General features: G+C 44.8%; 1 protein-coding gene across 2 annotated transcripts in view; it reads left to right on the top strand.

Moving 5' to 3' along the window:
• The window catches only part of LOC141058276 (uncharacterized), a 57,520-nt gene extending 34,410 nt beyond the window's left edge, over positions 1-23,110 (top strand). For both annotated transcript variants that reach the window (XM_073554463.1, XM_073554462.1), the window contains exon 2: positions 1-23,110. This exon is cut by the window's left edge. In XM_073554463.1, the coding sequence (XP_073410564.1) occupies positions 18,306-19,586 (1,281 nt within the window). In that variant the 5' untranslated portion in view covers positions 1-18,305 and the 3' untranslated portion in view covers positions 19,587-23,110.

Below are 23,110 nucleotides of genomic sequence, written 5' to 3'. Positions count from 1 at the left end.
TAGTTTAGGAATTTCTGATTAGATTTCCTCATCCGAATAATATGTTAAAAGGCTTATGTGATTTGTTCGATGTACATGTTTTATGATATATAACCAACTGTCCTTTGCGCATACTGGGAAGGTTATGTATAATACTGTGTTCTTTTAAGAAAAAAAAAATAGTGTATAATTATTCGGCTATATATTCTAATAATGGATGGAAACATGTATGCTCTGTGGAAAATGTGTATTAACATGGGCCAATTGTATGTTGTACATGTTTTATGTCCTGAAGTTCAATAAATGAATTTAAAAAAAAAAAATATGTATGAGTGGGTTTGGGGCGATTGTCTTATTGATCGCAGCAGGGCAGTGCAAGTCTGGAGACCCCTGTATGATGGCGCTGAAGATTTCCAGTAAGCCTCTTACTGTTTTGAAAATATTGGATTACAGATGTTGCCAGTGTATTTTATTGTAACAGATTGTTCTTAGAGATGGGTTATTTTTTGCTGCTTTTAATATAACAGTTTGGGGAGGAGGACTTGTTTTGCTTTTCTGTTCTTTGTCATCAGAGTTGAAACTTGCAACTGCATTTTACCCAAGACCCCAATAGAGTAGAGTAAGACCACCATCTTGGTATATGTTATTGATCCTGTAGTTCTGTGAAAAGCTCTGTAAGTGGAAATATTAGTGACATAAGGTGGAGTTGTGGTGACGATGCAGATGGGCCTATACTGGAACTCTTTACACACAGGATAATGCCGGGAGCGGTGATGGCGCAGAGGAGAAATGCAGTTTACTATTGGGAGGAGGTGAGTGCAGGAAAGGATTTTCTCTCTTGATATATTTCAGATTTGTTTGTTATCCATGGATCTCCAGGAGAAAAAATAACTGCAGAATGCATCCCAGCAAAAATGAAAGTAGCCTATTATTCTGAGTGGGTTTGGGATGCTTGTCTTCTTCATGAATGGTGCAATCCAAATGTGAAGATCTTTGCATAAAAATATAATGGGCATTGTTGTATTCCGGCGACGCTGGAGACTTTTTAATGTTCTGTACAGAGCTACGGCCAGATTCAGTCTCCTATTAGGAGGAGGTGAGTGCAGGAAAGGATTTCCCGTCTGATATTTTTCAGATCTGTTTCTCGGTGGCTCGACAATATAATAAAGTGGTGGAGGAATAATGGCGCCAACAAAATGCAAGTAAATCATCAAATTTAAGCAATAGTGCCCACATTGTCAGTGTATTTGGAGAGGATTTGGGGCGATTGTCTTATTGTTTCAACAGTGCCGATGAAATATGGAGACACCTGTATGATGGCACTGAAGATTGCTAGGAGCCGCTTACTGTGGTGAATATACAGATATATATATGCACATATTACGTGGGAAACGTCCGTATATATTGTTGTATATGATCTTGAAGGGGGATTTGTTTTGTGTCACTGTTCTTTATTATCAGAGTTAAAGAAGGCAACAGAATTTGGTGCTGGACCCCCATCCAGAAACGTGAGACCACTGTGTTATCGTACTTTAATGTTCTTATACTATTGAGAAAATAATTTGATATGGAAATGGTGCCATAGATGGAGTTGTGGTGAGGATATGTCTTAGATATATATACAGATCTGTCACTGAATGATGCTGTCAGCAGAGACTGAGACAAGGTGAATTGTAATTTATTGTGGGGATGAGGTGAGTGCAGGGAAGGGTTTTCTCGCTTGATATTTTTCAGATTAGTGGTCCCCCAGTAGAGACAAATGGTTGAGGAATGCAGCTCCTCAAAGTGCAAGAATAAGATTGTGTGTCTAAATAATCAAGTAAGTTGGAGGTGGTTTGGGGCGATTGTTGTCTTATTGATCTCAGCAGGACAGATCATGTGAAGACCCCTGTATGATGGCACTGAAGATTACTAGACCCCCTGCTTACTGTGGTGAATATACAAATAGATATACACACATTGTGCTGTAGATGCTGTAAAATGTTTTCTTGAAGAGGGTGGGGTTGTTTTTGTATTCCTGTTCTTTATCAGCAGAGTTGAAGGCAATGGGACCACCATCGAGAAACATGAGGCCACCATTATTTTCTACTTTATTGATCTTTATAGTACGAAGAAAGGATCTATATGAAATTGTTATTGGCATAAGTTATAATAAGGATGATGATGAAGACTTTCCAATGTAAGGGTTTGTTACAGATCTGTGACCGGATAATGCTGAGAGCAGAGAATTGTAGTTTACCATCAGGATGAGAGGAGTGCGGGAAGGATTCTCTGTTTTAGTATTTTTCAGATGTTTGTTTATCCGTGGCTCTCCAGTACGGTATAATGAAGTGGTTGAGAAATGCAGCCCCCTGAAAATGCAAGTACACTATGAAACTATAGCCACATTGTGTCCAAATTTTCAGACGGCTCGGAATTTCTTTGAAGGCGATGGTCTTATTGATCTCGGCAGGGTCAGATAAAGTGTCCGTATTGGAGACGGGGCAGCTGTGTACTGCAGGTTCCCAGTTAGATGAGGTGAGTACAGGAAACATGTTCTGCTCTGATATTTTTCAGATCCATTTGTTATCAGTGGCTGAGGAATAATGGCCCCACAATATGCAGCCAATCAGACATGAGCTGAAGTGCATCCACATTTTTAGGTTTTGTGGGAGTGTGTTTGGGGGCAATTTGTTTTCTTTTCCAACAGTGAGCCTCATGTTTCGATAGCTCTGTATGATAGCATCGGAGGCTGCTGGGAATCGGCATCCTGTGGTTAACCTGTAATATATATACACAGATTGCACTGGAGTTGTTTGCCAGTATATATTGTACATGATTGTCTTTGAAGGGAGGGTTTTTTCCTTGTTTTTCTTTTTTTTATCAGACCTAAAGAAAGCAGTGTGATCTCCATCCAGAAATGTGAGCCACCATTATATTGTACTTTATTCATCCTGTAGTATAGAGAAAAGATCTTGACGTGGAAATATTAGTGACATAAGCTGGAGTTGTGGTGTGAATGGAGAGTGTCCAATGTTGATATTCTCTACAGATCTATGGCCGAATAAGGCCTGGAGCAGAGGAGGATTGCAGATTACTGCTAGGGTGAGGTGAGTGCAGGGAAGGGTTTTCTACCTTGATATTTTTCAGATTAGTGGCCATCAGTAGATACAAGTGATGGAGGAATGCAGCCTCTCAATGTGCAAGAATGCGATTGTGTGACCAAATTGTCAGATAAGTTGGAGCCGGTTTGGGGCGATTGTTGTCTTATTGCTCTCATCAGGACACATCGTGTGAAGACCCCTGTATGATGACACTGAAGATTGCTAGACATCTAATTACTGTGGTGATGAATATATATATTCATATACACATATTGTATAGATGCTGAATATTGCTGTAAAGTATTTTTCTTGAAGGGGGGTAGATGTTTTGCTTTCCAGTTCTTTATCATCAGAGTTAAAGAAGTCAATGGGACCACCATCCAGAAACGTTAGACCACAGCCTTATTGCATTTCATTGATTCTATGCTGTAGAGAAAAGACTATTGTTAGTGAAATGGTGGCATAGATGATGGAGTTGTGGTGACGATGGGAGATTGTCCTATGTAGGAAGTATTTCCAGATCTGTGAAATGATAATGTCGGGACCAGAGATGGGGCAGAGGAGAATTACAGATTACTGATGGGAGGAGGTGAGTGCAGGGAAGGATTTTCTTGCTTGATGTTTTTCAGATCCATTTCTTATCCGTGGCTGAGGAATAATAGCCCCACAATATGCAGACAATCAGACATGAGCAGCGGTGCTTCCAAAGTGTTAGATGAGTGGGAGTGTGTTTGGGGGCAATTTGTTTTTTCTTGATCCCAACAGTGAAGTTCCATAGCCCTGTATGATTGCACTGAAGATTGCCGGGAGCCGGCTTACTGGGGTAAATCTAAACTATATATAGATTGCACTGGATGAGATTGCCGCTATATATTGGTGTAAATTATTGTTCTTATAGGGGGAGGTTGTTTTTCTTTACAGTTTTTTTTATCATCAGAGCTAAAGGAGGCAACAGGACCGACCAGAAATGTGAGATCACCATCCTATTGTAATTTATTCATCCTGTAGTCTGTAGAAATAAATCCTGACCTGGAAATATTAGTGAGATAAGTTGGAGTTGTGGGGTGAGTGGAGATTGTCCTACCTTGATGTTCTCTGCAGGTCTATAGCCGGATAATGCCGGGAGCAGAGGAGGATTGTAGATTACTGCTAGGATGAGGTGAGTGCAGGGAAGGGTTTTCTTATTTGATTTTTTTCAGATTAGTGGTCCTCCAGTAGAAACAAATGGTTGAGGAATGCAGCCCCTCAAAGTGTAAGAACTCAACTCTGTGTCTAAATAGTAAGATAAGTTGGAGCGAGTTGGGGGCGATTGTCTTGTTGATCTCAGAAGGACAGTACACATGTGAAGACCCCTGTATGATGACACTGAAGATTGTTGACCCTTGCTTACAGTGGTGAGTATACAAACATACTTATATACACATATTGTGCTGTATATTGATGTAAAATATTTTCTTGGAAAAGGGGGGTGTCTTGTTTTCCTGTTATTTATCTTTAAGAAGGCAACATAATTTGGCACAGGACCACCATCCAGAAATGTGAGACCACCATCTTATTTATTAATCCTATAGCACAAAGAAAAGTTCTTTATGTGAAAATGTTATTGGCAGAAGTTGTTGTAATTTGGGTGATGATGGAGACTTTCCAATGTTCTGTATAGATCTGTGACCGCATTCAGTGTCCTATTAGGGAGAGGTGAGTGCAGGGTTGGGTTTCCCACTTGATGTTTTTCAGGTCTGTTTATCATCAGTGGCTCCAAGAAAATAAACTGATTGTGAAATGCGGCCACAACAAAACGCAAGTATGCTATGAAACTTGAGCAACTGGGTTTCCAGTTGTCAAATATGTATGAGTGGGTTTGGGGCGATTGTCTTATTGATCTCAGCAGGGCAGTGCAAGTCTGGAGACCCCTGTATGATGGCGCTGAAGATTTCCAGTAAGCCTCTTACTGTTTTGATCATATTGGACTATAGATGTTGCCAGTGTATTTTATTGTAACAGATTGTTCTTAGAGATGGGTCATTTTTTTTGCTGCTTTTAATATAACAGTTTTGGGGAGGAGGACTTGTTTTGCTTTTCTATTCTTTGTCATCAGAGTTGAAACTTGCAACTGCATTTTACCCAGGACCCCAATAGAGTAGAGTAAGACCACCATCTTGGTGTACGTTATTGATCCTGTACTTCGGTGAAAAGCTCTGTAAGTGGAAATATTAGTGACATAAGGTGGAGTTGTGGTGACGATGCAGATGGGCCCATACTGGATCTCTTTACACACAGGATAATGCCGGGAGCGGTGATGGCGCAGAGGAGAAATGCAGTTTACTATTGGGAGGAGGTGAGTGCAGGAAAGGATTTTCTCTCTTCATATATTTCAGATTCGTTTGTTATCCATGAATCTCCAGGAGAAAAATAATTGCAGAAAGTAGCCTATTATTCTGAGTGGGTTTGGGATGCTTGTCTTCTTCATGATCTCAATGGTGCAATCCATATGTGAAGATCTTTGCATAAAAATGTAATGGGCATTGTTGTAATCCGGCGACGCTGGAGACTTTCCAATGGTCTGTACAGAGCTACGGCCGGATTCAGTCTCTCATTAGGAGGAGGTGAGTGCAGGAAAGGATTTCCCGTCTGATATTTTTCAGATCTGTTTCTCGGTGGCTCGACAATATAATAAAGTGGTGGAGGAATAATGGCGCCAACAAAATGCAAGTAAATCATCAAATTTAAGCAATAGTGCCCACATTGTCAGTCTATTTGGAGAGGATTTGGGGCGATTGTCTTATTGTTTCAACAGTGCAGATGAAATATGGAGACCCCTGTGTGATGGCACTGAAGATTGCTAGGAGCAGCTTACTGTGGTGAATATACAGATATATATATATGCACATATTACATGGGAAATGTCCGTATTTATTGTTGTATATGATCTTGAAGAGCAGGGCCCTCTTTCCTCTTGGTATTTGCTATAATCTACTGTATGTGATTATTGTTATGCTGTAATGTCTGTTGTCTGTACAAATCCCCTCTGAAATGTAAAGTGCTGCGGAATATGTCGGCGCTATAAAAATAAAATTTATTATTATTATTATTATTGAAGGGGGATTTGTTTTGTGTCACTGTTCTTTATTATCAGAGTTAAAGAAGGCAACAGAATTTGGTGCTGGACCCCGATCCAGAAACGTGAGACCACTGTGTTATGTTCCTATACTATTGAGAAAATAATTTGATATGGAAATAGTGCCATAGATGATGGAGTTGTGGTGAGGATATGTCATAGATATATCTACAGATCTGTCACTGAATGATGCGGTCAGCAGAGACTGAGACAAGGTGAATTGTAATTTATTGTGGGGATGAGGTGAGTGCAGGGAAGGGTTTTCTCGCTTGATATTTTTCAGATTAGTGGTCCCCCAGTAGAGACAAATGGTTGAGGAATGCAGCCCCTCAAAGTACAAGAATAAGATTGTGTGTCTAAATAATCAGGTAAGTTGGAGGTGGTTTGGGGCGATTGTCGTCTTATTGATCTCAGCAGGACAGATCATGTGAAGACCCCTGTATGATGGCACTGAAGATTACTAGACCCCCTGCTTACTGTGGTGAATATACAAATAGATATACACACATTGTGCTGTAGATGCTGTAAAATGTTTTCTTGAAGAGGGTGGGGTTGTTTTTGTTTTCCTGTTCTTTATCAGCAGAGTTGAAGGCAATGGGACCACCATCGAGAAACGTGAGGCCACCATTATTTTGTACTTTATTGATCTTTATAGTACGAAGAAAGGATCTATATGAAATTGTTATTGGCATAAGTTATAATAAGGATGATGATGAAGACTTTCCCTTGTAAGAGTTTGTTACAGATCTGTGACCGGATAATGCTGAGAGCAGAGAATTGTAGTTTACTATCAGGATGAGAGGAGTGCGGGGAGGATTCTCTTTTTTTAGTATTTTTCAGATGTTTGTTTATCCTTGGCTCTCCAGTACAGTATAATGAAGTGGTTGAGAAATGCAGCCCCCTGAAAATGCAAGTAAACTATGAAACTATAGCCACATTGTGTCCAAATTGTCAGACGGCTCGGAATTGCTCTGGAGGTGATGGTCTTATTGATCTCGGCAGGGTCAGATAAAGTGTCCGTATTGGAGACGGGGCAGCTGTGTACTGCAGGTTCCCAGTTAGCTGAGGTGAGTGCAGGAAACCTGTTCTGCTTTGATATTTTTCAGATCCATTTGTTATCAGTGGCTGAGGAATAATGGCCCCACAATATGCAGCCAATCAGACATGAGCAGAAGTGCATCCAAATTTTTAGTTTTTGTGGGAGCGTGTTTGGGGGCAATTTGTTTTCTTTTCCAACAGTGAACCTCATGTTTCCATAGCTCTGTATGATAGCATTGGAGGCTGCTGGGAATCGGCATCCTGTGGTTAACCTGTAATCTATATACACAGATTGCACTGGAGTTGTTTGCCAGTATATATTGTACATGATTGTCTTTGAAGGGAGGGTTGTTTTCCTTGTTTTTCTTTTTTTTTTATCAGACCTAAAGAAAGCAGTGTGATCTCCATCCAGAAATGTGAGCCACCATTCTATTGTACTTTATTCATCCTGTAGTATAGACAAAAGATCTTGACGTGGAAATATTAGTGACATAAGCTGGAGTTGTGGTGTGAATGGAGAGTGTCCAATGTTGATATTCTCTACAGATCTATGGCCGAATAAAGCCTGGAGCAGAGGAGGATTGTAGATTACTGCTAGGGTGAGGTGAGTGCAGGGAAGGGTTTTCTACCTTGATATTTTTCAGATTAGTGGCCATCAGTAGATACAAGTGATGGAGGAATGCAGCCTCTCAATGTGCAAGAATGCGATTGTGTGACCAAATTGTCAGAAAAGTTGGAGCGGGTTTGGGGCGATTGTTGTCTTATTGCTTTCATCAGGACACATCGTATGATGACACTGAAGATTGCTAGACATCTAATTACTGTGGTTATGAATATATATATCCATATACACATATTGTATAGATGCTGAATATTGCTGTAAAGTATTTTTCTTGAAGGGGGGGGTAGATGTTTTGCTTTCTTCTTTATCATCAGAGTTAAAGAAGTGAATGGGACCACCATCCAGAAGCGTGAGACCACAATCTTATTGCATTTCATTGATTCTATGCTGTAGAGAAAAGACTATTGTTAGTGAAATGGTGGCATAGATGATGGAGTTGTGGTGACAATGGGAGTTTGTCCTATGTAGGAAGTATTTCCATATCTGTGAAATGATAATGTCGGGAGCAGAGATGGAGCAGAGGAGAATTACAGATTACTATTGGGAGGAGGTGAGTGCAGGGAAGGATTTTCCCTCTTTACGTTTTTCAGATCCATTTCTTATCCGTGGCTGAGGAATAATGGCCCCAGAATATGCAGACAATCAGACATGAGCAGCGGTGCCTCCAAAGTGTTAGATGAGTGGGAGTGTGTTTGGGGGCAATTTGTTTTCTTCTTGATCCCAACAGTGAAGTTCCATAGCCCTGTATGATTGCACTGAAGATTGCCGGGAGCCGGCTTACTGGGGTAAATCTAAACTATATACAGACTGCACTGGAGGAGATTGCCGCTATATATTGGTGTAAATTATTGTTCTTATAGGGGGAGGTTGTTTTTCTTTACAGTTTATCATCAGAGCTAAAGGAGGCAACAGGACCGACCAGAAATGTGAGATCACCATCTTATTGTAGTTTATTCATCCTGTAGTCTATAGAAATAAATCTTGACCTGGAAATATTAGTGAGATGAGCTGGAGTTGTGGTGTGAGTGGAGATTGTCCTACCTTGATGTTCTCTACAGATCTATAGCTGGATAATGCCGGGAGCAGAGGAGGATTGTAAAATACTGCTAGGATGAGGTGAGTGCAGGGAAGGGTTTTCTTGCATGATACTTTTCAGATTAGTGGTCCTCCAGTAGAGACAAATGGTTGAGGAATGCAGCCCCTCAAAATGCAATTACACGGTTCTGAGTCTAAATAGTCGAATTCGGTGGAACGAGTTGGGGGCGATTGTCGTCTTATTGATCTCAGCAGGACAGATCATGTGAAGACCCCTGTATGATTGCACTGAAGATTGCCGGGAGCCGGCTTACTGACATAAATCTAAACTATGTATACACTGGGGGAGTTTGTCACTATATATTGCTGTAAATGATTGTTCTTGTAGGGGGATGGTGTTTTTCTTTACTGTTTTTTTTATCATCAGAGCTGAAGGACGCAACGGACCGCCATCGAGAAATGTGAGACCACCATCTTATTGTAATTTATTCATCCTGTAGTCTAGAGAGTAAACTCCTGACTTGTACATATAGATAAGATGTAGTTGTGGTGTGAGTGGAGATTGTCCAATGTTGATATTCTCTACAGATCTATGGCCGGATAATGCCGGGAGCAGAGGAGGATTGTAGATTACTGCTAGGATGAGGTGAGTGCAAGGAAGGGTTTTCTTATTTGATATTTTTCAGATTAGTGGTCCTCCAGTAGATACAAATGGTTGATGAATGCAGCCCCTCAAAGGGTAAGAGCGCGACTGTGTGTCTAAATTGTAAGATAAGTTGGAGTGAGTTGGGGGCGACTGTCGTCTTATTGATCTCAGGACAGTACACGTGTGAAGACCCCTGTATGATGACACTGAAGATTGCTAGACCCCTGTTTACTGTGGTGAATGTACAAATATTTTTATATAAAAATAATGTGCTGTATATTGATGTAAAATATTTTCTAGGAAAAGGGGGGTGTCTTGTTTTCCTGTTCTTTATCTTTAGAGTTGAAGAAGGCAACTTTATTTGGCACAGGACCACCATCCAGAAATGTGAGACCACCATCTTATTTATTAATCCTATAGCCCGAAGAAAAATTCTTTGTGAAAATGTTATTGGCAGAAGTTGTTGTAATTTGGGTGATGATGGAGACTTTCCAGTGTTGTGTAAAGATCTGTGACCGCATTCAGTGTCCTATTAGGGAGGAGAGGTGAGTGCAGGGTCGGGTTTCCCACTTGATGTTTTTCAGGTCTGTTTGTCATCAGTGGCTCCAAGAAAATAAAGTGGCAGGGAAATGTGGCGACAACAAAAGGCAAGTACGCTATGAAACTAGAGGAACATGGTTTCCAATTGTGAAATATGTATGAGTGGGTTTGGGGCGATTGTCTTATTGATCTCAGCAGGGCAGTGCAAGTCTGGAGACCCCTGTATGATGGCGCTGAAGATTTCCAGTAAGCCTCTTACTGTTTTGAAAATATTGGATTACAGATGTTGTCAGTGTATTTTATTGTAACAGATTGAGTGGTTTTTTTTGCTCTTTTTACTTTTCAATGGTCTGTACAGAGCTACGGCCGGATTCAGTCTCCTATTAGGAGGAGGTGAGTGCAGGAAAGGATTTCCCCTTTAATGTTTTTCAGATCTGTTTCTCGGTGACTCGACAATATAATAAAGTGGAGGAGGGATAATGGCGCCAACAAAATGCAAGTAAATCATCAAATTGAAGCCATAGTGCCCAAATTGTCAGTCTATTTGGAGAGGATTTGGGGCGATTGTCTTATTATTTCAACAGTGCAGATGAAATATGGAGACCCCTGTATGATGGCACTGAAGATTGCTAGCAGCAGCTTACTGTGGTGAATATACAGATATATATATATATATATATATATATATATATGCACATATTACATGGGAAATGTCTGTGTATATTGCTGTATATGATCTTGAAGGGGGATTTGTTTTGTGTCACTGTTCTTTATTATCAGAGTTAAAGTAGGCAAGAGAATTTGGGCCAGACCCCCATCCAGAATTGTGAAACTCCTGTATTATCGTACTTTATTGATGTTATACTATTGAGACAACAATAATTTGATATGGAAACTGTGCCATAGATGATGGAGTTGTGAGGATTTGTCATATATTTACAGATATATCTACAGATCTGTCACTGGATCCTGCTAACAGCAGAGATTGAGACAAGGTGATTTGTAGTTTACTATGAGGATGAGGTGAGTGCAGGGAAGGGTTTTCTCATTTCATGTTTTTCAGATACAATTTTTATCAGTGTCTCTGTAAAAGAAACAAAACATGGTGTAGGACTGCAGCCCCTATGTTCTGAAAGTGACTCTGAAAACTTGAGCAGCAGTGTGTCCACATTGTCAGATAAGTTTGAGCCAGTTTGGGGCGATTTGTCTTATTGATCTCAGCAGCCAGTTCTGGTATGGAGACCCTTGGATGAAGGCACTGAAGATGATTGGGAACTTGCTTACTGTGGAGAATACAGTCACATATATTATATTTGAATGGGGGGGTCTTGTTTTCCTGTTCTTTATCTTTACAATTGAAGAAGGCAACTTTATTTGGCACAGGACCACCATCCAGAAATGTGAGACCACCATCTTATTTATTAATCCTATAGCACAAAGAAAAGTTCTTTATGTGAAAAAGTTATTGGCAGAAGTTGTTGTAATTTGGGTGATGATGGAGACTTTCCAGTGTTCTGTATAGATCTGTGACCGCATTCAGTTTCCTATTAGGGAGAGGTGAGTGCAGGGTCGGGTTTCCCACTTGATGTTTTTCAGGTCTGTTTATCATCAGTGGCTCCAAGAAAATAAATTGATTGTGAAATGCGGCCACAACAAAACACAAGGACGCTATAAAACTTGAAGAACGAGGTGTCCAGTTGTACAATATGTATGAGCGGTAGCTACATTCCCAACTCTGAAAGTCACCTGCTTCATGCTGCACAGACTGATTGCCCACTGGGTTTTCTTGAGGTCGAAAGAACTAATGCCCCTGGTTTGCTACCCCTGCTCCGATTGGCACGAGTAACATGGAGGCAAATCAAGAAAGTGTCTGGGTTTAAAGATTTTATAGCTGAAATGCCCCTGTGAAATAATGATTAATTCCATAATTGCTAAACCACCCGTCCACTGAATTTTGGATTCAACATGACGTCTCTTCGATGGGAGACTTGTATGATCAGGGGACCTTGAAGACTTTTGAGCAATTACAGGTCGCGCATGATATCCCAAGATCCCAATTCTTCCGCTATTTACAGCTGAGATCGGCTCTTCAATCGCATGTACGATGTAGGGGTGTGGGCCATACTATTTCATCTCTGCCTCTGATAGGAATCTTCAAATCGCAGGGCCCTCAGGGTCTCGTCTCCTCTTTATACACATACATGCTGTCAGCGGGAGCAGAATCTGCCATAAGTTCTGTCAGGAGAAAGTGGGAACGGCTCATCCCTAATACACAGGTTGAGGAGTGGGAGGAGATTTTGGAATCTCCAATTGGGAGTATCACCATCTATTAACAACAGAATGATACAATTATATATAATCAACCAGTCGTACTTGACTCCGACAAGACTTTTGAGGATGGGCCCGTTACCAGTCATCAGAATGTTTAAGGTGTCGCGCTCCAGACGCAGATTTTATTCATATGATATGGCAGTGTCCCACTGTCCTGCATTACTGGGGCGAGGTGACATCATTACTGTCATCCCTAATACAGGCCCCGGTCCCTCTGGAGCCACTGGTCTGCTTGTTTGGGGAAGGGGATGAGGAGATTTGGGGTCGATATGATGGGGTCTTCCTGCGTGAGACGTTGTTTATGGCACGGAAGGTACTGGCATTACGGTGGATGGGAACTTTGTCCCCCTCTCTTAGAATTTGGGTTGACTTGGTGAATTCGATTATTCCATACGAGCGCACGTTATACCAAAACAGGGGATGCCCGGGTAAATTTGAAAAGATTTGGGGGAGGTGGAACTCCTCCCACCTTAACCTGCAAGGTTGAGACATCACATACGAGATAATATGCTGCAGGATGCTAGGCTGCGAAATAGTAGAGGTTGATGTAGTGGTTGTTGTAGTTTAGTTTAGGAATTTCTGATTAGATTTCCTCATCCGAATAATATGTTAAAAGGCTTATGTGATTTGTTCGATGTACATGTTTTATGATATATAACCAACTGTCCTTTGCGCATACTGGGAAGGTTATGTATAATACTGTGTTCTTTTAAGAAAAAAAAAATAGTGTATAATTATTCGGCTATATATTCTAATAATGGATGGAAACATGTATGCTCTGTGGAAAATGTGTATTAACATGGGCCAATTGTATGTTGTACATGTTTTATGTCCTGAAGTTCAATAAATGAATTTAAAAAAAAAAAATATGTATGAGTGGGTTTGGGGCGATTGTCTTATTGATCGCAGCAGGGCAGTGCAAGTCTGGAGACCCCTGTATGATGGCGCTGAAGATTTCCAGTAAGCCTCTTACTGTTTTGAAAATATTGGATTACAGATGTTGCCAGTGTATTTTATTGTAACAGATTGTTCTTAGAGATGGGTTATTTTTTGCTGCTTTTAATATAACAGTTTGGGGAGGAGGACTTGTTTTGCTTTTCTGTTCTTTGTCATCAGAGTTGAAACTTGCAACTGCATTTTACCCAAGACCCCAATAGAGTAGAGTAAGACCACCATCTTGGTATATGTTATTGATCCTGTAGTTCTGTGAAAAGCTCTGTAAGTGGAAATATTAGTGACATAAGGTGGAGTTGTGGTGACGATGCAGATGGGCCTATACTGGAACTCTTTACACACAGGATAATGCCGGGAGCGGTGATGGCGCAGAGGAGAAATGCAGTTTACTATTGGGAGGAGGTGAGTGCAGGAAAGGATTTTCTCTCTTGATATATTTCAGATTCGTTTGTTATCCATGGATCTCCAGGAGAAAAAATAACTGCAGAATGCATCCCAGCAAAAATGAAAGTAGCCTATTATTCTGAGTGGGTTTGGGATGCTTGTCTTCTTCATGAATGGTGCAATCCAAATGTGAAGATCTTTGCATAAAAATATAATGGGCATTGTTGTATTCCGGCGACGCTGGAGACTTTTTAATGTTCTGTACAGAGCTACGGCCAGATTCAGTCTCCTATTAGGAGGAGGTGAGTGCAGGAAAGGATTTCCCGTCTGATATTTTTCAGATCTGTTTCTCGGTGGCTCGACAATATAATAAAGTGGTGGAGGAATAATGGCGCCAACAAAATGCAAGTAAATCATCAAATTTAAGCAATAGTGCCCACATTGTCAGTGTATTTGGAGAGGATTTGGGGCGATTGTCTTATTGTTTCAACAGTGCCGATGAACTATGGAGACACCTGTATGATGGCACTGAAGATTGCTAGGAGCCGCTTACTGTGGTGAATATACAGATATATATATGCACATATTACGTGGGAAACGTCCGTATATATTGTTGTATATGATCTTGAAGGGGGATTTGTTTTGTGTCACTGTTCTTTATTATCAGAGTTAAAGAAGGCAACAGAATTTGGTGCTGGACCCCCATCCAGAAACGTGAGACCACTGTGTTATCGTACTTTAATGTTCTTATACTATTGAGAAAATAATTTGATATGGAAATGGTGCCATAGATGGAGTTGTGGTGAGGATATGTCTTAGATATATATACAGATCTGTCACTGAATGATGCTGTCAGCAGAGACTGAGACAAGGTGAATTGTAATTTATTGTGGGGATGAGGTGAGTGCAGGGAAGGGTTTTCTCGCTTGATATTTTTCAGATTAGTGGTCCCCCAGTAGAGACAAATGGTTGAGGAATGCAGCTCCTCAAAGTGCAAGAATAAGATTGTGTGTCTAAATAATCAAGTAAGTTGGAGGTGGTTTGGGGCGATTGTTGTCTTATTGATCTCAGCAGGACAGATCATGTGAAGACCCCTGTATGATGGCACTGAAGATTACTAGACCCCCTGCTTACTGTGGTGAATATACAAATAGATATACACACATTGTGCTGTAGATGCTGTAAAATGTTTTCTTGAAGAGGGTGGGGTTGTTTTTGTATTCCTGTTCTTTATCAGCAGAGTTGAAGGCAATGGGACCACCATCGAGAAACATGAGGCCACCATTATTTTCTACTTTATTGATCTTTATAGTACGAAGAAAGGATCTATATGAAATTGTTATTGGCATAAGTTATAATAAGGATGATGATGAAGACTTTCCAATGTAAGGGTTTGTTACAGATCTGTGACCGGATAATGCTGAGAGCAGAGAATTGTAGTTTACCATCAGGATGAGAGGAGTGCGGGAAGGATTCTCTGTTTTAGTATTTTTCAGATGTTTGTTTATCCGTGGCTCTCCAGTACGGTATAATGAAGTGGTTGAGAAATGCAGCCCCCTGAAAATGCAAGTACACTATGAAACTATAGCCACATTGTGTCCAAATTTTCAGACGGCTCGGAATTTCTTTGGAGGCGATGGTCTTATTGATCTCGGCAGGGTCAGATAAAGTGTCCGTATTGGAGACGGGGCAGCTGTGTACTGCAGGTTCCCAGTTAGATGAGGTGAGTACAGGAAACATGTTCTGCTCTGATATTTTTCAGATCCATTTGTTATCAGTGGCTGAGGAATAATGGCCCCACAATATGCAGCCAATCAGACATGAGCTGAAGTGCATCCACATTTTTAGGTTTTGTGGGAGTGTGTTTGGGGGCAATTTGTTTTCTTTTCCAACAGTGAGCCTCATGTTTCGATAGCTCTGTATGATAGCATCGGAGGCTGCTGGGAATCGGCATCCTGTGGTTAACCTGTAATATATATACACAGATTGCACTGGAGTTGTTTGCCAGTATATATTGTACATGATTGTCTTTGAAGGGAGGGTTTTTTCCTTGTTTTTCTTTTTTTTATCAGACCTAAAGAAAGCAGTGTGATCTCCATCCAGAAATGTGAGCCACCATTATATTGTACTTTATTCATCCTGTAGTATAGAGAAAAGATCTTGACGTGGAAATATTAGTGACATAAGCTGGAGTTGTGGTGTGAATGGAGAGTGTCCAATGTTGATATTCTCTACAGATCTATGGCCGAATAAGGCCTGGAGCAGAGGAGGATTGCAGATTACTGCTAGGGTGAGGTGAGTGCAGGGAAGGGTTTTCTACCTTGATATTTTTCAGATTAGTGGCCATCAGTAGATACAAGTGATGGAGGAATGCAGCCTCTCAATGTGCAAGAATGCGATTGTGTGACCAAATTGTCAGATAAGTTGGAGCCGGTTTGGGGCGATTGTTGTCTTATTGCTCTCATCAGGACACATCGTGTGAAGACCCCTGTATGATGACACTGAAGATTGCTAGACATCTAATTACTGTGGTGATGAATATATATATTCATATACACATATTGTATAGATGCTGAATATTGCTGTAAAGTATTTTTCTTGAAGGGGGGTAGATGTTTTGCTTTCCAGTTCTTTATCATCAGAGTTAAAGAAGTCAATGGGACCACCATCCAGAAACGTTAGACCACAGCCTTATTGCATTTCATTGATTCTATGCTGTAGAGAAAAGACTATTGTTAGTGAAATGGTGGCATAGATGATGGAGTTGTGGTGACGATGGGAGATTGTCCTATGTAGGAAGTATTTCCAGATCTGTGAAATGATAATGTCGGGACCAGAGATGGGGCAGAGGAGAATTACAGATTACTGATGGGAGGAGGTGAGTGCAGGGAAGGATTTTCTTGCTTGATGTTTTTCAGATCCATTTCTTATCCGTGGCTGAGGAATAATAGCCCCACAATATGCAGACAATCAGACATGAGCAGCGGTGCTTCCAAAGTGTTAGATGAGTGGGAGTGTGTTTGGGGGCAATTTGTTTTTTTCTTGATCCCAACAGTGAAGTTCCATAGCCCTGTATGATTGCACTGAAGATTGCCAGGAGCCGGCTTACTGGGGTAAATCTAAACTATATATAGATTGCACTGGAGGAGATTGCCGCTATATATTGGTGTAAATTATTGTTCTTATAGGGGGAGGTTGTTTTTCTTTAGTTTTTTTTATCATCAGAGCTAAAGGAGGCAACAGGACCGACCAGAAATGTGAGATCACCATCCTATTGTAATTTCTCGTTCGCCTTATTGGGGGACACAGAGACCATGGGTGTATGCTGCTGCCACTAGGAGGCTGACACTATGCACAAAAAAAGGTTAGCTCCTCCTCCGCAGTGTACACCCCACCGAACGGCAGGAAGTTCCTCAGTTTAGCTTAGTGTCAGTAGGAGGTGGACACGGGTCTTTTATTAGACCCCTATCTACCTCGTCGTGCGTCGTTCCTTTACAGGTTTCGGAGGGATACGGAGTGAACAGTCACATCCGTACTCCCACAAAGGGACTATGAGTACGGCGTGTACTGCCACCCCGTATCCTCATAGGTCTCCGCGGCAGGACCAGGAGCCTCGCACAGGTGCGTGCCAGCTATACGGACGGTCCTTGCCCCCCGCCTCCCACCATCTCGCCTACCAGAGCCTGACGGTTGGACGAGGCGTGGATTCCATAAAGACGACAGACAGCGTGGGATTCTCAGGTACCTTTATTGTGGCCCCCGGCCTGGGTGAGTATGCGGTCTAGCGGTCCCCCGGCGTTTTCATCCTAAGGCGGTCGCCAGGGGACCACGGTAGCGCCTGCGCGCCCGCTTCTCCCCGCGGTCGCCGCATCCATGAAGGCCCCTTTTCTTTCGGGCCTTGTTCTGCGCCCCCCCCCCCCCCCGTTTCTTCTTCATCCCGGCAGGGGTATACAGGGGTCGGGCTGTGGGAAGCAGGGACGCGGCCCGGGGTTGCGGCCCGGTGTTGCGGCGCATCTTCCGCGCCGACCCCCTGCTGACAGGCGGCCGGCGCTATTAATTTAGGCCCCGGCTTCATCTCGGGCCTACCGCTGCGTCGCGGCCACGCCCCTTGCCCCTTTCTTCTAAGCGGGCTTCTCTCCCGCCCGTCCTAGGCCTTCCCAGCCCCCTTGCCTCACACCAGCCTGCTATTGGACAGCGGGCGGTGCTAAGGGGATCTCTGCGGCGAGCTCTGCCCTTCTTCTCCCTCTGGCAGCGCGCCCTTTCCCTGGTGGTCGCCATCTTCTCAGCCTGCCAGCCGGACCTCATTCCCTGCCGGATTTCGGTCGCTGGGCCTTTTTTCAGCCGGATTGGCCTGGCCTCATCCTGCAGCCAGATCAGAGAGCGTCGCCCTTGGGGACACCGGACCGTGAGTAGCTCTGCACCTGCAGACTGACACCCTTCTCTGCCTTCTGTCCCCCAACCGGCCGGCACTGCCTCTCTTTTCACTATGTCCAACGCTAAGTCTGATCGTACCCGCTCTGCGTCCAGCCCGACGCCGCTCAGAAGCCATCCATAGCCCCAGGGACGAGTGAGCCCCCCATGCCGGGTTGGGCCTCCTCTTATTCACAGTCAGTGGCAGACCTCATCAAAGTGTCTCAGTCCCTAGTAGCCGTTCTGGACAAGTTGCCCTTGGGAGCTTCGGCGGGACCCAGCACGTCTCAGGACGTCCCATCTGACCCAGCCAGCGGCAGTCGCAAGAGGCCCAGGCAGGACCTCCAGGCGGAGTCCTCCCCTCGTCCTACCTCACCCCATAGTCCCCAGCAGTCTCCCTCTCGGGCCTCCTCCCCCGAGTCAGGCGAAGCGCTTTCGGAATCGGAAGGGGTCTTAGAGCTGGATTCGGACCAGGATGCGAACATGAAGGTTACGGTGCAAAACCTCATTGCCGCGATTCACCATACCTTTGACATCGCTGACGCCCCTGCGAAATCCTCAGATCAGGAGGTTTCGTCCAGACGGGCGGAAACACCATCCAGGGTGTTTCCCTTCCATTCTGAGTTTGGAAAGATTTTTACAAAGGAGAGAGAAGATCCGACCAGACGCTTTCAAAGAGGAAAGCGTCTCGGCGTGCTGTACCCGTTTGCTAAAGAGCTCACGGACAACTGGGCCGCTTCTCGCTCGGTGGACCCTCCCGTGTCCAGACTTTCTAATAATACGGTCCTTCCGCTGTCAGGGGTGGCGTCGCTAAAAGATTCTAATGATAGGATCATAGAATCTCTAGCAAAATCTGCCTTCGAAGCGGCATCAGCAGCGGTATGTCCAGTCTTTGTTTCTTCTTGGGCAGCAAAGGCCATATCCACTTGGGCAGATGACCTTCGGCAGGGCATTCTGGATAAGGCACGACCAGAGCATTTGGCCGATCTCGCCAATCAGATTTCCCATGCGGGGGATTATCTGCTTTCTGCCTCCTTGGATGCCGCATCTTGCGCAGTTCAGGCGTCAAGTAACATCGTGGCAATCCGACGTACAATTTGGCTCAAGGCCTGGCAGGCAGACTTGTCCTCTAAAAAGTCTCTGACCAATCTGCCTTTTCAGGGAGTGCGTCTCTTCGGATCACAATTGGATCAGATTATTAAGGACGCTACTGGAGGTACGAGTTCTCTTCTCCCCTCCAAGCCTCGCAGACCTCCTCCAAGGCGTCAGTTTCGTCCCTGTCGGACTTTCCGCCGTTTCAATACGGCGGAAAACCCTTCCAACCAGCAAAGGCCACAGGCACGTCAGGAAAGAAAGAAGGTTTCCTTCAGGCCCACTCCGTCCTGGCGGTCCCACTCTTCCCAGGGAAGACCGTCCAGATCTAGATCTGGACGGTCTACGTCCGCATGACTACCATCGGTCTCCCGTGGGTCCCTTCCAATTGGGAGGTCGACTTCTCTTCTTCAGCGACGTCTGGCTCGCCTCAGTAGAGGACGCTTGGGTCAGAGAGGTTGTATCAACAGGATACAAAATAGAGTTCATTTCTCTTCCACGGGATCGTTTCTTACAATCCCGTCTGCCGAGGGATCCGGCCTTGGTCCCGGGGTTCGGTTTGGCCATCGCCTCTCTTCTCAGTTCCGGGGTGATTGTGCCCGTTCCCGAATCGGAACGCTTCACAGGGTTTTATTCAAACCTGTTTGTGGTGCCGAAAAAGGACGGGACAGTTCGACCCATCTTGGATCTCAAGTTACTCAACAAGAGAGTTCGCCTTCGCCACTTCCGGATGGAGTCAGTTCGCTCGGTAATTGCTTCCATGGAGGAGCAGGAATTCATGGGTTCCATAGACATCCAAGATGCCTATCTACATGTGCCCATATTTCCCGGACATCAGAAGTTCCTGCGGTTTGCGATTCTTCACGAACATTACCAGTTCGTCGCGCTTCCTTTCGGGCTCGCCACCGCTCCCAGAGTCTTCACGAAGATTATGGCGGCGTTGATGGCCTTCTTGAGGATCGAAGGTCTCGTTCTTTTTCCGTACCTCGACGATATCCTGATCAAGGCCCCCTCCTTTCAACAGGCCCGCCTAAGTGTGGCGATCGTTCTAGACACCCTGTCCAGTTTTGGGTGGATCGTCAACCGGGAAAAGTCCTGTCTGGTCCCTACTCAACGCCTTGTGTTTCTGGGCCTTCTGTTCGACACTCGTCGGTCAAGGGTATTTCTCCCACAAGACAAGATTCTTTCCCTGCAGCAGGGCGTGCGATCATTACAGATCACACGATTTCCATCCCTCAGGTCAGCCATGAGGATCCTGGGTAAGATGGTGGCGGCGATAGAGGCAGTTCCCTTTGCCCAATTTCACGCCAGGCCACTCCAGCAGGCCATTTTGTCCAGGTGGAACAGGTCGGCTCTGTCTCTGGATCGTCCGGTTCGCCTTTCCTGCCGGATCAGGCGGTCTCTCAACTGGTGGTTGACGTCTCCCCTCATTCTCTTGGGGCGGTCTTTTCCCGTTCACTGGCAGATTGTCACTACGGACGCCAGCCTCATCGGCTGGGGTGCAGTGTTCCGCAATCACACTGTTCAGGGTCGATGGTCGACTCAGGAATCAGCTCTGCAGATCAATGTCCTAGAGATACGGGCGATCCATCTAGCTCTCGTCCACTGGGAAAGGCGCCTCAAGGGCCTGCCTGTCAGGATTCAGACAGACAATGCCACAGCGGTGGCGTATATCAACCGCCAAGGGGGGACACGGAGTGTCTCAGCCCTGGCGGAAGTGTCCAGAATTCTTCAATGGGCAGAGACCTTTGTTCCAACGATTTCCGCGGTTCACATTCCCGGCGTGGACAACGGGGCCGCCGATTTCCTCAGCCGCGAGGGTCTCGCGGCAGGGTAATGGTCCCTACATCCGGAGGTGTTTCATCTGCTCTGCCGTCGGTGGGGAACCCCGGATGTAGACCTCATGGCATCTCGCCTCAACAGGAAAGTACCACAATTCGTGTCCAGGTCTCGGGACCCTCTGGCAGTGGGCGCCGACGCTCTGGCCGTCCCTTGGTCACGGTTCGTGCTCCCCTACCTGTTTCCTCCTCTGCCTCTTCTTCCCAAGTTGTTGAAGAAAATCAAAGTAGAGGGGATTCCAGTCATCCTCATCGCCCCGAATTGGCCCAGAAGGTCTTGATTCGCAGACATTGTCAACCTTCTCGCGGACGCCCCCTGGAAGCTTCCCGACGGGCAGATCTGCTGTCTCAAGGCCCGATTTGCCACCCCAATTCTCGGTCGCTCAATTTAACGGCGTGGCTGTTGAGACCGAGGTTTTGAGACGGGCAGGATTCTCTGATCGGGTAATTCATACCATGATCCGCGCCAGAAAGCCTTCTTCTTCGAAGATCTATTACCGTACTTGGAAAGCCTATTTCTCCTGGTGTGAGGCCAATGACATCGCGCCCTTGGTTTTTTTGCTCCCTTCTATTCTGGCGTTTCTTCAGGCAGGGCTGGATGCGGGGCTTGCTCTCAGTTCCTTGAAGGGTCAAGTTTCGGCACTGTCCATTTTATTTCAGAAAACGCTGGCCTCCCGGCCCCAGGTCAAAACCTTCCTCCAGGGTGTGGCTCACACGGTTCCTCCGTACCGAGCTCCCGTGGATCCTTGGGATCTTAATTTGGTTCTTCAGGTTCTGCAGGGTCCTCCTTTTGAACCTCTCAGGGACGTTTCCCTTTCCCTCCTTTCTTGGAAAGTGGCCTTTCTGGTGGCCATTACCTCCATCCGGCGCGTGTCGGAATTAGCGGTACTTTCTTGCCGCTCTCCTTTTTTGGTCCTTCATCAGGACAAGGTAGTTCTGCGGCCTCCGCCCTCTTTTCTTCCGAAGGTGGTATCTTCGTTTCACCTCAATGAGGACATTGTTCTGCCATCCTTCTGCCCGAGCCCAGCTCACCCTCGGGAGCGGTCTTTGGACAAGCTGGACCTAGTCAGGGCATTGAGAGTCTATCTAGCCCGGACAACTTCATTGCGGAAGTCAGACTCTCTGTTCATCACCCAGCCTCAAAGGCCACTATTGCTCGCTGGATCAGATCGGCAATTTTGGAGGCATACCGGGTCAAGCATCGAGTGGCCCCTCCAGGGATCAGAGCGCACTCTACCCGGGCGGTGGGTGCCTCCTGGGCGGTGCGCCACAGAGCTTCCGCGCTGCAGCTTTGCAATGCTGCAACGTGGTCATCGGTTCACACCTTTGTGAAATTCTACAGGGTCCACACCTACGCTTCGGCGGACGCCAGCCTATGTAGAAGGATTCTGCAGGCTGCGGTGGCGAGTCCACTGGCCTGATGGAAGTTTGTTTCCCACCCCAGGGACTGCTTTGGGACGTCCCATGGTCTCTGTGTCCCCCAATAAGGCGAACGGGAAAACAGGATTTTTTGGGTTGCTTACCGTAAAATCTGTTTCTCGGAGCCTTCATTGGGGGACACAGCACCCTCCCATGTTCTACAACTCCTGTTCTTATGTTTGTCGGTTTGTTACAGTTGAGTTGTTTGTTCTGCTTTCAATCTATTCTGTTACTTCTCCTACTGCTTTCTCACTAACTGAGGAACTTCCTGCCGGTCGGTGGGGTGTACACTGCGGAGGAGGAGCTAACCTTTTTTTGTGCATAGTGTCAGCCTCCTAGTGGCAGCAGCATACACCCATGGTCTCTGTGTCCCCCAATGAAGGCTCCGAGAAACAGATTTTACGGTAAGCAACCTAAAAAATCCTGTTTTATTCATCCTGTAGTCTGTAGAAATAAATCCTGACCTGGAAATATTAGTGAGATAAGTTGGAGTTGTGGGGTGAGTGGAGATTGTCCTACCTTGATGTTCTCTGCAGGTCTATAGCCGGATAATGCCGGGAGCAGAGGAGGATTGTAGATTACTGCTAGGATGAGGTGAGTGCAGGGAAGGGTTTTCTTATTTGA

Source organism: Dendrobates tinctorius, unplaced genomic scaffold, assembly GCF_039654945.1.
Source record: "Dendrobates tinctorius isolate UK_male_01 unplaced genomic scaffold, ASM3965494v1 ptg000211l, whole genome shotgun sequence".
NCBI classification, from domain to species: domain Eukaryota; kingdom Metazoa; phylum Chordata; class Amphibia; order Anura; family Dendrobatidae; genus Dendrobates; species Dendrobates tinctorius.
This window is presented reverse-complemented; position numbering and strand designations above follow the sequence as displayed.